We start from the raw sequence: 12,815 nt of genomic DNA on the forward strand, positions 1-12,815 counted from the left end.
TGGAAACCATCATTCTCAGCAAACTATCGCAAGAACAGAAAACCAAACACTGCATGTTCTCACTCATAGATGGGAACTGAACAATGAGATCACTTGGACTCAGGAAGGGGAATATCACACACTGGAGCCTATCACGGGGAGCGGGGAGTGGGGAGCGGGGAGGGATTGCATTGGGAGTTATACCTGATGTAAATGATGAGTTGGTGGGTGCTGACAAGTTGATGGGTGCAGCACACCAACATGGCACAAGTATACATATGTAACAAACCTGCACATTATGCACATGTACCCTAGAACTTAAAGTATATAAAAAAAAAAGATTAAAAAAAAAAAGAAAGAAAGGAATATCATCAGGAAGACAACTGACGCTGTCAATCACGCAGTCATCACACCATCACCAGTTACGAAGGCTTACTGTGATACCGGCATTGCTCTGTGTACTGTTGGGACCAAGAGAAAAGTAGAAGACATAATTCCTACCCCAGATGAACTCACACACTAGCTGAGGAAGGTAAGGTAAGAACACAACTAGAAAACATGAGACAATCCTTTATGTATGGAAATCAAAAATCAAGTACAAGACGATTGTGGCTGCCTATCATTAGTAATACGTAGTCATGTGATACGTAGTCATTACGTAGTTTGACTATGTAGTCTATACTAATACGTAGTAAGTAGTTTTTCAACATGTGACAGAGAAGATAAACCTAAAATCAGACATAGAAGGTATATCATGGCATGACTGTCCCAAGTAGGAGAAAGTAAAGTATCACAGAGAAAGCCTGAGCAAAAGTATAGAGGCAGGGGTGTGAGCATCAGAGATGAGACACATTCAGGCCGGGCGTGGTGGCTCATGACTGTAATCTCAGCACTTTGGGAGGCCGGGGTGGGCAGATCAAGAGGTCAGGAGATCGAGACCATCCTGGCCAACATGGTGAAATCCCATCTCTACTAAAAATACAAAAATTAGCTGGGCGTGGTGGTGCGTGCCTGTAATCCCAGCTACTCCAGAGGCTGAGGCAGGAAAATCGCTTGAACCAGGGAGTCGGAGGTTGTAGTGAGCTGAGATCGCGCCACTGCACTCCAGCCTGGTGACAGAGTGACACTGTCTGAAAAAAACCAAAACCAAAACAAACAAATAAGATGTACTCAGGTGGGACAGAGACTTGCATCAAGGTTAACTGGTTGACCAAACTGTACAGGTTATGTGAGACCAGACAATAAAGGACATTGACGTAAATGAGCTACCTGGATGTGAGAGACAAGAGCGAGACAGTAAAATATATTAGTGAGTGACATAGTCCAGTGTTGAAATATTTAGTCTCCTGATAGTTTTCATAGGCAACTCTTTAAGTTGGTTTAACTGTAAAGACATTTACTTTATACAATTATATCATCTTTGGAACAGTGGAAAAAATGACACTGCAGCAAATGAGGTTAATATTTTTGGTAGGAAAAAACCATATTTAAACCAGGTACTCCAGACTATTGCTTTATATCATGATTAAAACACTTTTGATGTCCATTAAATCCAGAAGGAAGATTGTGAAATTAAGACCTTTTAATCTGGGAAGATGACTGAGGCTGCAAATTCATAAATGAAATCAATTTTATCTTCATAAAGTACTTTTTACATATATTAGTTCATTTGCCCTTCATAATCACCTTTTGTGTGGTAAGCAGAGTGGATATTTTTATTTCAATTTCAATTTTTCAGATGAAAAATTAAGATGCCAATGTTAAGTAGCTGCCAACCCACACAGCAACCAGAACCAAAAATCTGAATTATTGTTATCCACGACAGATGAAAAGAAATTTTTTTTACAAAGTTCAGAATAGCAGGAGGTGGGTACATGTTAAAATTGGAAAAAAAAACTGTTTACTTAAAGTACTATGTTTCCTAGATATGACAATATAATAAGAATAATCAAATGATTATCAAAAGATTCTGAATATTAGTTCTTTAATTATGACTAATATGTAATAGGTAGATAAATTCTCCTGTCTCACTGGGTAAGGTTTTCAATTAGTAAAGAGAAAAGGGCAGAATTAAAGATCCCCAAATCCTTCTACTTTGAGATTTCCATGATCTGCGTGTGCATCACTCATTATCAAGAGCTGGCTGAAGCTGAAAACACCAGTTCTGGCTATATCACATGACAGGAAGGAAGGCAGCCACGGATATATGATTAGTGAGTGAATGTCAGGATGGCTGAATGAATAGAAATGTTAGAACAAGGTACCATTCCTCAGATTCACAGATGTATGAGTCTGTAATGTTCTAATTGGAGGGCAGATAGTAATTTCTATCTGATTCTCAAAATTATTGGTTGAAAAGAGTTAATAACTATTATTTAGATTAAAAAATAAATCACGGTTGTTAGAGAAACCTGGGCAACCAGCTCTGGCCATCTGACACTACTGTCATAAGAGTAACTGTTTTTTTCCATAGATTAATCCCCAATACTCTTCTCCAAGATAGAAAGCTACATTGAATGTGCACCATTCTGATCCAGCATGGTCTTTGCCATCTTTCTTTCGCATAGAAGGGAGATTAGTCCTGAAAGATTTTTTTTTTCCTTTGAAATGAAAAATGAGAAATTTTGAGACACTGTCTTTCTAAATGAGAAATAGTGGCAAAGTGTAGCAGTTTCCACATTTCCATTTGATGGTGGGAAGTGGAACTGTGCCAACATTTTAACTCCCTAGAATATGAATCATGCCATTTCACACACTGCTTCCTCCCAACCAAGTGGCACTATTCCCTTTAGGCTGTCCGGTGAAAAGAGCATATGTGTGCATTACGCCCTGAACTGTGTCCCCTAAAATTTATAGGTTAAGGTCCTAACTCCTAGTACCTCAGAATGTGACTGCATTTGGAGATAGGGTCTTTAAAGATGTAATTAAGTTAAAATGGGGTCATTAGAGTGTGTCTTAATTTGATATGACTGGTGTCCTTAGAGGAAAAGGAGATGAGCATGCAGCAGACAAGGAAAAATCTTGTGAAGACACAGGGAGAAAACGACCATCTGCAGACCAGAAAGAGTGGCTTCCATAAAGACTCAACCTGGCCAGCACCTGGATCTCACACTCTTAGTGTCTAGAACTGTTAGGAAATAAATTTATCTTGTTGAAGCCATTCAGTCTATCGTTCTTTCTTATGGCAGACCCAGAAAACCAAAACAGTATGTCAGAGCCATGGACAATAGAAGGCAACTGAACCTCTTCCCCAGTTCTTCCTTAAAAGGTAGTTCAAGATGTATACCTCTACCATATTCTGTAGGACTGAATGGAGTTCCGAAGTATTCTATGAATTTAGCAATTTTCCTGGGATGTAAAAGTTAAGTTACAGGCTTTGTAGTTAAAACACCTTTGTCCAACTATTTTGGTGGATTTACTATGAAAAAGTATCTTTTGAGAATTTAAATTATTAAAGAGCAACTTAATGGTGGATTAAGGCTAATGGTAATATTTTACCCTAGGAGAACTTAAAATGTGCATTAAAATGAAATGTACTAAAAAATATCGGACAGGGATACTGTAAATCCCGTATTCATTATGGTAGCTGAGACTCGTGCTTCAGTGAGTTTCTTAAGAGCCCTCAAGCACACAATGGCTGATTATTTAGAAAGACTTTATTAAGATATTTGTGAACACTGAAAGATAAAATATTTTTCTAATTAAAAAAATAGCAAGAGGAGGATAGGGAAAGTTTCATTAATTGATATAAAATTACATATAGGTGGGGGAATAAGTTCTAGTGTTGTATAGCACTGTAGGGTGAATATAGTAAACAATAATTTATCTCACAGGTTCAAAAGATAGAAGAGAGTATTCTGAATGTTTCCAACATAAAGAAGTAATAAATATTTCAGAACAACAGTTCTAGTTTTCTTTTCTTTTTTTGAGACAGAGTCTGGCTCTGTCACCCAGACTGGAGTGGAGTGGTGCGATCTCAGCTCACTACAAGCTTTGCCTTGAGTGAGATTCTCCTGCCTCAGCCTCCCAAGTAGCTGAGATTACAGGTGCCCGCCACCATGTCTGGCTAATTTTTGTATTTTTAGTAGAGAGGGGGTTTCACCATGTTGGTCAGGCTGGTCTCGAACTCCTAACCTCAGGTGATCCACCCCCCACCTCGGCTTCCCAAGGATTACAGGCATGAGCCACTGTGCCCGGCCCAGTTCTAGTTTTCTTATTTCATCTTTGCATACTTCAACCCCCTACCAGAACAATGAGTAATTCCTAATGTTTCAGAAATGTCAGCCCACAGTAGGTCTTTCTAGAACTGACTACTTCACAAATGCACTGTCGTTTTCAAAAGGGCCAAAGTAATGGCAAATGAGTTATGCTGGGAGTTGTGAGTGTGCTTTATGTAACAGTGAGTACCTAATTAAATGACAGATATTAAAGTGTCCTGTAGCATAAATTATTTAAAACACCATATATATATACACACACACACATAACCACTATGCAAATAAAGCGAATATTAAAAGATTATCTCATTCATTGCCATTCAAATCACTCTTCAGTTGGATTACAAAGATTGTAGAGCAGATTATTATGAGCTAATAAATTATTCTAATTCATAACAACAAATAGAAGATTTTTTATTTTGAAAAAAGAAATACTGTGAGACATTATGAAACAAGAAGGAAGTAGGACTTAGCTATATTGTTTCCCTAGCTTCTTGGCAAAGAATACTATAAATTTGACAGTCTTTGTAAATTGAAGCAAAATTTTAAAATGAAAGATACACATTCTTTTTTGTTCTATCGTTTGTTAAGAGTTCAATGATATGTAAACTCATTCATTTTCAACAACAAACATAAATATTTCCACTGGGAAAGTAATTTGAAAGCACTTATTAAAAAATTCACTTAAAAATCAGACATTTTCCATTAACATATTTCATTCATTTATTATATTTTAATGAGAAAAAATATAAACTTACGTGTCATAGACATTGAGCAACCAATTGAGACACATATCCACACAGAGTGGAACATTGACCAGGTCCTTATGCATTTGCTCAAGTCCATCATAAGTTGTTGTCAGACAGTTGATGACATCTGGAACACTGAGGAGCTGGTCATTTTGGTTCAGCTTGTGCTGTTTGAAAATTTCATTTGTTGTACTCAACTCTAAGAGATCCACTAACCAGGGGAGAAGAAGGAATGTGTACAGTCATTACATTACATAACAACATAAAAACAAAGGCATTTCTAGTCTCAAGTATTTAGTTTGATTCTTCAATTTAAGAATCTTTCCTTTTTAGCTAAATTTCAGCTTTTAAAGAAACAAACACATTTCTATTCTTACATTTTACCACACTTTCATACTTTTGAATCTGGACTCTGTCGCTTCCCAATCTTATCCCATTTTTTGCTCTTTGGAATATTAATTTTTCCTACTTTCTTTTTCCAGTTTTCCCTTTGCCAGGCTCTTTTTGCTTTTAAATGTAGCAAGGCATAAATCTCTCAATCTACTTCAAATGGCAACACATATCAAATATTACACTGCTCTCCTCATCTTAACTCCTGCAAACAGCCTGTGCACTGCTCTCTTCATTCTTTGTATCATAGCCAAACTAATTGTTCTTAAGCAGTTTTTTATCATGTACATCATTACACACAAAGTTTACTGAAAAACAGGTTTTGTAGAAAAATAACAGCTCTCCACTGCCTTCTGAATCAAGCCCGATCTATAAGATTGTCACAATCTGGCCATAACCTGATTTACTTCCAATGATGCTCTGACACAGAGGTGACCTGTAGCTAAGAAGAAGTACTAGGGCTTCCCAGGACAGTCCCCACATCCATTAGTCTTCATAAATTTGTTCCCATTCTTACTCTTCATGTGCACCATATCTATGGTAGGCATGGCTGGTGATAGAGCCAGGAGGGTGTGCACAGGAGGCAAAGGCAGAGCCCCTGCTCTCAAAGACATACTGATGGCTTTACTAAAAGGAGGAGTAAACATGCCCTATGAGAAGAATATGCAAATTTCTGCTAGAGCTACTACTTCTAGGAGAGGAAGGACAACTGGAAAAGGCTCCTTGGAGAGATGCGATTTGAAATGGGCCTTGAAAAATGGATAAAATACAAGAGATCCACATGAAGTAAGAAAAGAATTCCAGGTTTAGAGAAGTGCTTGAGAAAAGGCAAGAATTCAATCAAGTCCAGAGGCTCTAAGGAATGGTGGACTGCGGTGTGGGTGATGTGTGGCTTACTCATGAGTGGTGTTTGCCTACAGTGAAACAGGAGAAATGCATGGGCCAGGCACACACTGCCCAAGGGGAGGCCTGAGGAGGAGTTTAGATGAAAATGACAAAATCTTTCTTTATTTAATCAATTTTGAGTCATTCATTCACTAACTGAAAACAGACAGACAAAGCAGATTACCAAACTACCATGTATGTATACATTTATTGATTGTAGAGATGACTCTTCCAAATCTAAACATCTGAGTAAGGAAAATTAGAGCCCACGTTAACTCAAGGTCTGCTCATAGAAATCAGTTTTTATAAAATTCTTTCTCTGTCTCTGTATTTAAGCTTTTGGCATAAGAAAATTAGACTAGAAGAACTCTAATCTTATTTTTTCTTATTTTTTAACTTTTTAGCATTAAAAAATAAGAAGCAAAGAGAAAATATTTGGTTATATACATATATGTTATATATTTAACTTTTTAGCATTAAAAATAAGAGGCAAAGAGAAAAAATAAGGTTATATACATATAAAACCAACTTCTCTTCGTCTGATGCAAAAACTGTTCTCTCAAAAAAAAGACATATTCTGACAGTTAACTAAAATGAACAAATAGCTTCTTTTGTATTTACCCATTTGTAACCATTCGATAACTACTAATTTTGAATTTTTAAAGACATATATGAAATGTGTCCATGCTAGCTCTCTGACTAACAGAATTATTTATTTTTTCAAGTTATCTACAAATTAAAAGAACTGCTTTAAACCCGTACAGATTAAACGATTTCAAAAACAACTCAACAGGGAAGACTTTTTTTTTCTTTTTCTTTTTCTTTTTTTTTAAAAAAAAGATAAACATAAAACATACAAGTCTGGATAACGAAACAATTCATTTCCTTCAGATGTCAAATGTATCATTGGTAAATTTAAGCTAATAGCAAAAAAATAAGTCAAATAATCCTCATATGAGTTAGAGATGGTGTCAGAAAAAAACTAAGAACTATTTGGAATTTTCACTGTCATTCTTACCTCGTTTCTTTGCCCTGTACACTTGACTCTTGAACAGCGCAAGTTTGAACTGTGAGGGTCCACCTACACGTGGAGTTTTTCCAATTAAAGTTAACCACTGAGGGTGCCTGCCTCTCCTGCCTCCTCTGCCACCTCCTCTACCCTTTCTGCCTCTGTTACCCCTGAGACAGCAATACCAACCTCTTCTTCCTCCTCCTTAGCTTATTCAACATGAAGTTGACAAAGATGAAGACCCTTTATGATGAGCACTTCCACTTAGTGAATATTAAATATATTTTCTTTTATTATTTTCTTGATATTTTCTTTTCTCTAACTTACTTTGTTGTAGAGTAAGAGTATACAATACATAGCATATCAAATATGTTTTGACTGTTAATGTTAAGTTTTGGGTGTCAAGGGTCAACTGTACAGTTTTCAATTGTAAACCTCTAGAGGGCAGAAGCAAAGTGCCTGACAAAGGAAAGTGTTTAATAAAGGGCAGTAGCTAAGGAACTACAGCTCCCCACAGACACCAAGGAACATATTCAAATATGGCCAAAAGGCTCAAAGTTTTCTGAATTCCAACATCAATTATGCCAGTAACACAGCACTGCTATTGGATCGCCACATGGCATCAGGTGACAACAGACCAAATTCCAAAAAGTCCATTTCCTGCATCAGGCTGTTCCTGCATTTCTTTCTGAAGTCTCCCTGGTGATACACTCTGTAGCTGTGACACTGATTTGCCACATCCCACAGACTATCATGTCTTCAATTTTTAGTGATTTACTCTGACACTTTGTCTTAGTGCCTAAGTCAAGCATAAATCTTCCTGAAGTGTGTCACATTTACGTACCTTTAAAGAACTGACTGCATTTAAATCATAGAAAATTATGATTAAGATTTTCTCGTTTAAAAGGGAGACAAATGACAGCTCAGTCATGTGGTAAATGAAACAAACAGCAGAATCATTTTCTATCCAACTTTCTGACTTTTTCTTTAACCCCACATATAAGGCACAGTGGATGGAATAGAAATGCATCATCATTCTCCTGCTCTGCAAAACAATGAACACTGTTTAGCACCCAATCTTGGGCTTCTCTGACACTTCTCCAGGTGTCAAGCTATGTAGCCATTCTTTATTTTTTTAAATTATTTTGTTATTATTATTTTAGCATTTCTCCTATCTCCTCTTCCCCAGAAATATAGGCAGAGCTCAAGGTTTCACATCTGGCCTTTCACTCTGTGAGCCTGAGGCCCTCACTCACTCCCCTTACTTCTGTTATTGCTTCTCTTTGGATGGTTCCAGATTCTCTTTTCTCCTGTTGATCTCCTGCCTTAACACTTGACCTGCGTACCACTGCTCTGATCCCTACAAGAGCTACATAATTCTCTTTCAAGAACCTCTACCCATAAAGGCCTAGCCTTCTTGTCATGATGAAATCCAATCTGCAAACCATGAAATATCCTAACATCCTTCCTTCTTCTACCCTCCACAATTTACCAACTACCCAATTCCCCCAGTCATCAGTTCTCCCTCAGGCAGCCTTAAAACCCAGACCCTCATCTCCCTTCCTACAACTCCCAGTCAGCTCAGCCTGGATCATCCTTTGCCTGAACTATTTACTCATTCTCTGTTCTCTGCCCTTTGGTCTTGCTTAGCTATTCCCTAAAGCATACTTCCACCTCTGGCCCTATCTGTAAACTCCCACAATAAAGAAAATGCCTCATGGCTTCCCATTCTACAATGAAAAATATCCAAACATGAAATACAACACAATAAGAACTTGAGGAACAAAATAGAAAGGAATTTCAGGAAAGAAATGACCTTCAAATTGACCTAAACTAACTTTAAGGAAATTTCTGGATATTGGACAAATAGCTAAGCTATTCCATTCAGACTCTATAAGTTGATGTTCCCTGAACACCATCCACACCTTAATTCTCACACAGATAACTCCTGCCCTTCTTATCCCCAATTAACTACCTCATGCCTAAATCCCAGGTGCCTTTTATAGCCTGGCTCATATGCCCACTAATCAAGCAAACCTGCCTTCTTCATAATGAGGGGACTCTCTTCCTCCTCAGAATATACTTCTCTTTTGCTTCTCTGCTATTACCTATCACATAAAGTTTCAAAATCAAAATACAAAGGAATACAGAAAATACATACATGTAGTCTAAAAGAAAATAATAGAACAAATACCCATTAGTCCATCACACAGCTAAAAAAAATTAGAATGTTACCACTATCTTGGAAGCCCTTTGGAAATCCTGCCTAATTACATCCTCTTACAATTACGGGGCTAACCACTAACCTTTGTATTTCATTTTCAGTTTTTAAAAGTGTCTATGTGTCCCTAAATAATAAAGCAGTTAGCTTTGCATGGGTTTGAACTACATATAAATGGAACAAAGTGGTAGAAATTTTTTTCTGCTATTTAATTTTTTCATTTAATTTTATAGTTCTAAGATTAAATCATGTTGATGCTGATTACAAGCTCATTGATTTTTGTTGCTGTATTATATTTATAAATATGCCAAATCTGAATAAGTTTACTATTAAAAAGTGCTGCTATAAATCTCCTTGGACACGTATTCTGGCGTACTGCTATATAACCTTCAAACTCAAATCATTCACTCAGTGTGTCCTAAGCAACCCCTGCTCTGTGCCAGAAATTGTCTGAGATCCTAAGTAGAGAAGAACACAGACTTATCCCTCCCATGATGGAGAAGCAAACAATAACTAATAAACAGATTATTAAAAATTATGACTGACACTTTGCCTTAGTGCCTAAATCAAGCACCAGAAGTGTCATCTAAGGAAAAGAACAGTTCTATGAGGAGCCATAGAAAACCTCATTAAAAGAGAGGTGATCTACAACATTGAGACCTACAGGGATGAGTGTACCAGCCAAGGGAAGAACAGAAGTATTAAGTTGGTCCAAAAGTAATTGAGGTTTTCGCCATTACTTTTAATGAAATACCCTAACTTACTTTTAATGGCAAAAACTGCAATTATTTTTGCACCAACCTATACAAAGAGCTAGGACAAGTGCTTTTTAGGCAGGAGGAATGGAATACAGAGTTTGCCATTTCTATCACTAAGTGGATGATGAAATGGTGATACCCCGGTGGAGCAGAGGGAAGGAGGTGGACAGAGAGGTGAGCCAGGCAAAGACCATTCTGTTCTGAGGGCACCAGGAATCTTTTGTAAGCAGGGCATTGGGTCCCTGTGCAACGTTCTCCAAATATGAGTTCCTTGATTGTGAGAATCAAGTCCCTTTATAATGTTTTATTTCCTGCACAATCTTGGGGCCCAACAAATGAATGAACAATGACACTGCCCTCTGCCTTATGCTGGGTGGGGATTTGCACATAATGAGAGACAGCCATGACTGAAAGTAGTTCACAGTGGAGACAGGGCAATCCACCTAACATTATTCAAGCACACAAAGGCAAGCACTTGTCACTAAGGTGAGAGAACCTGCTATTACAGGCAATCATAAACTACTGGGAAAACCATGGAGACAGGTAGGATTAGCTTATAAATGTTTCCAAAAGAGGTAAATCTTTAACAGTATTTGGGAGGAATAAAGGGTTATAGGCCATTGCAGAGAAAGGGTCAGGGTATTTCTAGTAAATGGAAAGGAAGGGAGAGGAAGAAGCAGATTAATAATAAACTAGTGAGCTCCAGGAGTGGCCCACAGGCCTTGGCTGGAGGGCAGTGGGAGAAGGCAGTGGGAAAAGTGAAGGCCAGTTGGCTCTGAAAAAAGCACCTCATACACTTGAAATCCAATACAATCTAGCCCTTTTCTAACTGTCATTTAGTTGTTTGTCACTACCAATTTAGTTTAGAAGTTGGAGGAGTCCCTTCTGTTCATCTCAGGTTTGAAGGGAAGAGCTGAGGAGGGGGGTTTTTTCTTTAGGAACCCAAAGAACCAAGAGAAGAAAACACTAAATGTGTTAATATGTTTAGCCACCCAGAAGTGTTGTTGAAAACTGGGACCATGTTCATAACGACACAAAGCAGTCTTCTGTCAATGGAAATTTTGTGGCTGAGTCATCTGTCCCCATTTTACAGCTCATCAGGCCTGAGAAGAACTTCCAGACCCATCAGCTGAATCCTGGAGGTGCAGCTGAGTCTCTTTCAAAACTGCTGTCACCACGGACTCCTGCGCAGACCAAACATCCCTTTTGTGTGTTCATAATTTACTTCCTATTCCCTTTTCACTCAACATACTGATCAGTAGCCAGAGGGTGGTGGCTTTCTTTTATTTGTCCTGGTAATTCTGCAACACTTGCTGCAACTACTACAACCTGCTAATTATCTTTGAGGTTCTGTGGATTATGCAAGAGTCAAGGTCATCTCATTCTTCCTTGCATAGACTTATCTGGAGGTGTCTTTCAGCCCTGTAGACCTCTTTTCCATATATAGCTTAAGCTTTTCTTATTTTCAAGCTTTGCATTGCTGTTTTCTCTGAATGACATTATACCTCTCTTTCCTCAACTCTCTTCATGTAGCCAGCTTAAAATTTATTGCTAATTTCTGTTGACTTTCAAGGAGCAGATTTTTCAACCCTAACATATCATTTTTCAAAGCATAATTTTCAAAGCATCACTGAACTGCCTAGACATATATTAACAGTTAACAAAAGGTAGCAAACAAGAATATTTGGAACTTTTCAATTTACCCTATCTTAAAAGAATAGGTAAATATCACTTTCCATATCAACTATCTGACAAAGTCTAGGGTAGACTCAATCATTAGAACTACAACCACAAATAGAATCCAGGTAGCATAAATCTATATGCTAAGTATTCACATTGCTACTTAATTTAGGTTATTTTGGGGGGAAAATATCCTTTTGATGAAAGGACTGTCACAGAATTCCACTCTGAACACATCCTCCACAGGAAAAATGCATTGATAATACTAAATGTCTCAAGATATATTTAAAAGAAAACAGAGCCTTTTATCTAACTTGTTAAGGTGCCAGTTCAAATTTAGATCAGGAATGTGATTTTTTAGTGTTTCTTTATATACATTTGTCTCATACAAATTGAGACAAAATGGAACTCTACACTTCCAAATGGGCAAAAGGTACTGAAAACACATGACTTAATACTTTCTTTGATTTAATCCTCTTAAACTGGGTGGCAGCACAATTTTTGAAAAAGCTTTTTACATTACTCCTGTGTTTTGGTTAATTTTGTTCTCCAAGTAAGAATGGCATGTGTTCAGTACTGCACACTGATGGGGCAAGTAATAAAATATTTATAGAAACAAAACCAACTCCTTGAGTGAGGAACACTGAAAACCAGATTAACTCGGCAAACACTCCATCCTCTTCATTTATCTTTCTCTCTCTCTTTTTTTTTTTTTTTAAAAAAAAGGCAATTCAGGTAACAGATTGATTAACTTTGGTAGAATAACTTACAACATAGCGCTTTTTGTAGTCTTCGGATTTTGATTGCTGTACGGTAGGCAGAAAAACGTACGTTATTGAGGTCAGCTGAAATAGAAAAAGGAACAATTCGAAGATAGGCTTATTATTGAATATATATTAAATGCCAAGAATGTATTTGGTTACTTTG

At 37.4% G+C, this 12,815-nt stretch overlaps 1 protein-coding gene across 1 annotated transcript in view; it reads right to left on the bottom strand.

Annotated features, from left to right (window-relative positions):
- Positions 1–4,950: 4,950 nt before the first annotated feature.
- UTRN (utrophin) overlaps positions 4,951–12,815 on the bottom strand; it is a 512,939-nt gene continuing 505,074 nt past the window's right edge. The window contains exons 60-61 of the mRNA XM_011997130.1: positions 12,659–12,733; positions 4,951–5,156 (exon numbers count right to left, since the gene is read on the bottom strand). Of these exons, the coding sequence (XP_011852520.1) occupies positions 4,951–5,156; positions 12,659–12,733 (281 nt within the window). The remainder of the gene's footprint in view (positions 5,157–12,658; positions 12,734–12,815) is intronic.

Source organism: Mandrillus leucophaeus, unplaced genomic scaffold, assembly GCF_000951045.1.
Source record: "Mandrillus leucophaeus isolate KB7577 unplaced genomic scaffold, Mleu.le_1.0 Scaffold531, whole genome shotgun sequence".
NCBI classification, from domain to species: domain Eukaryota; kingdom Metazoa; phylum Chordata; class Mammalia; order Primates; family Cercopithecidae; genus Mandrillus; species Mandrillus leucophaeus.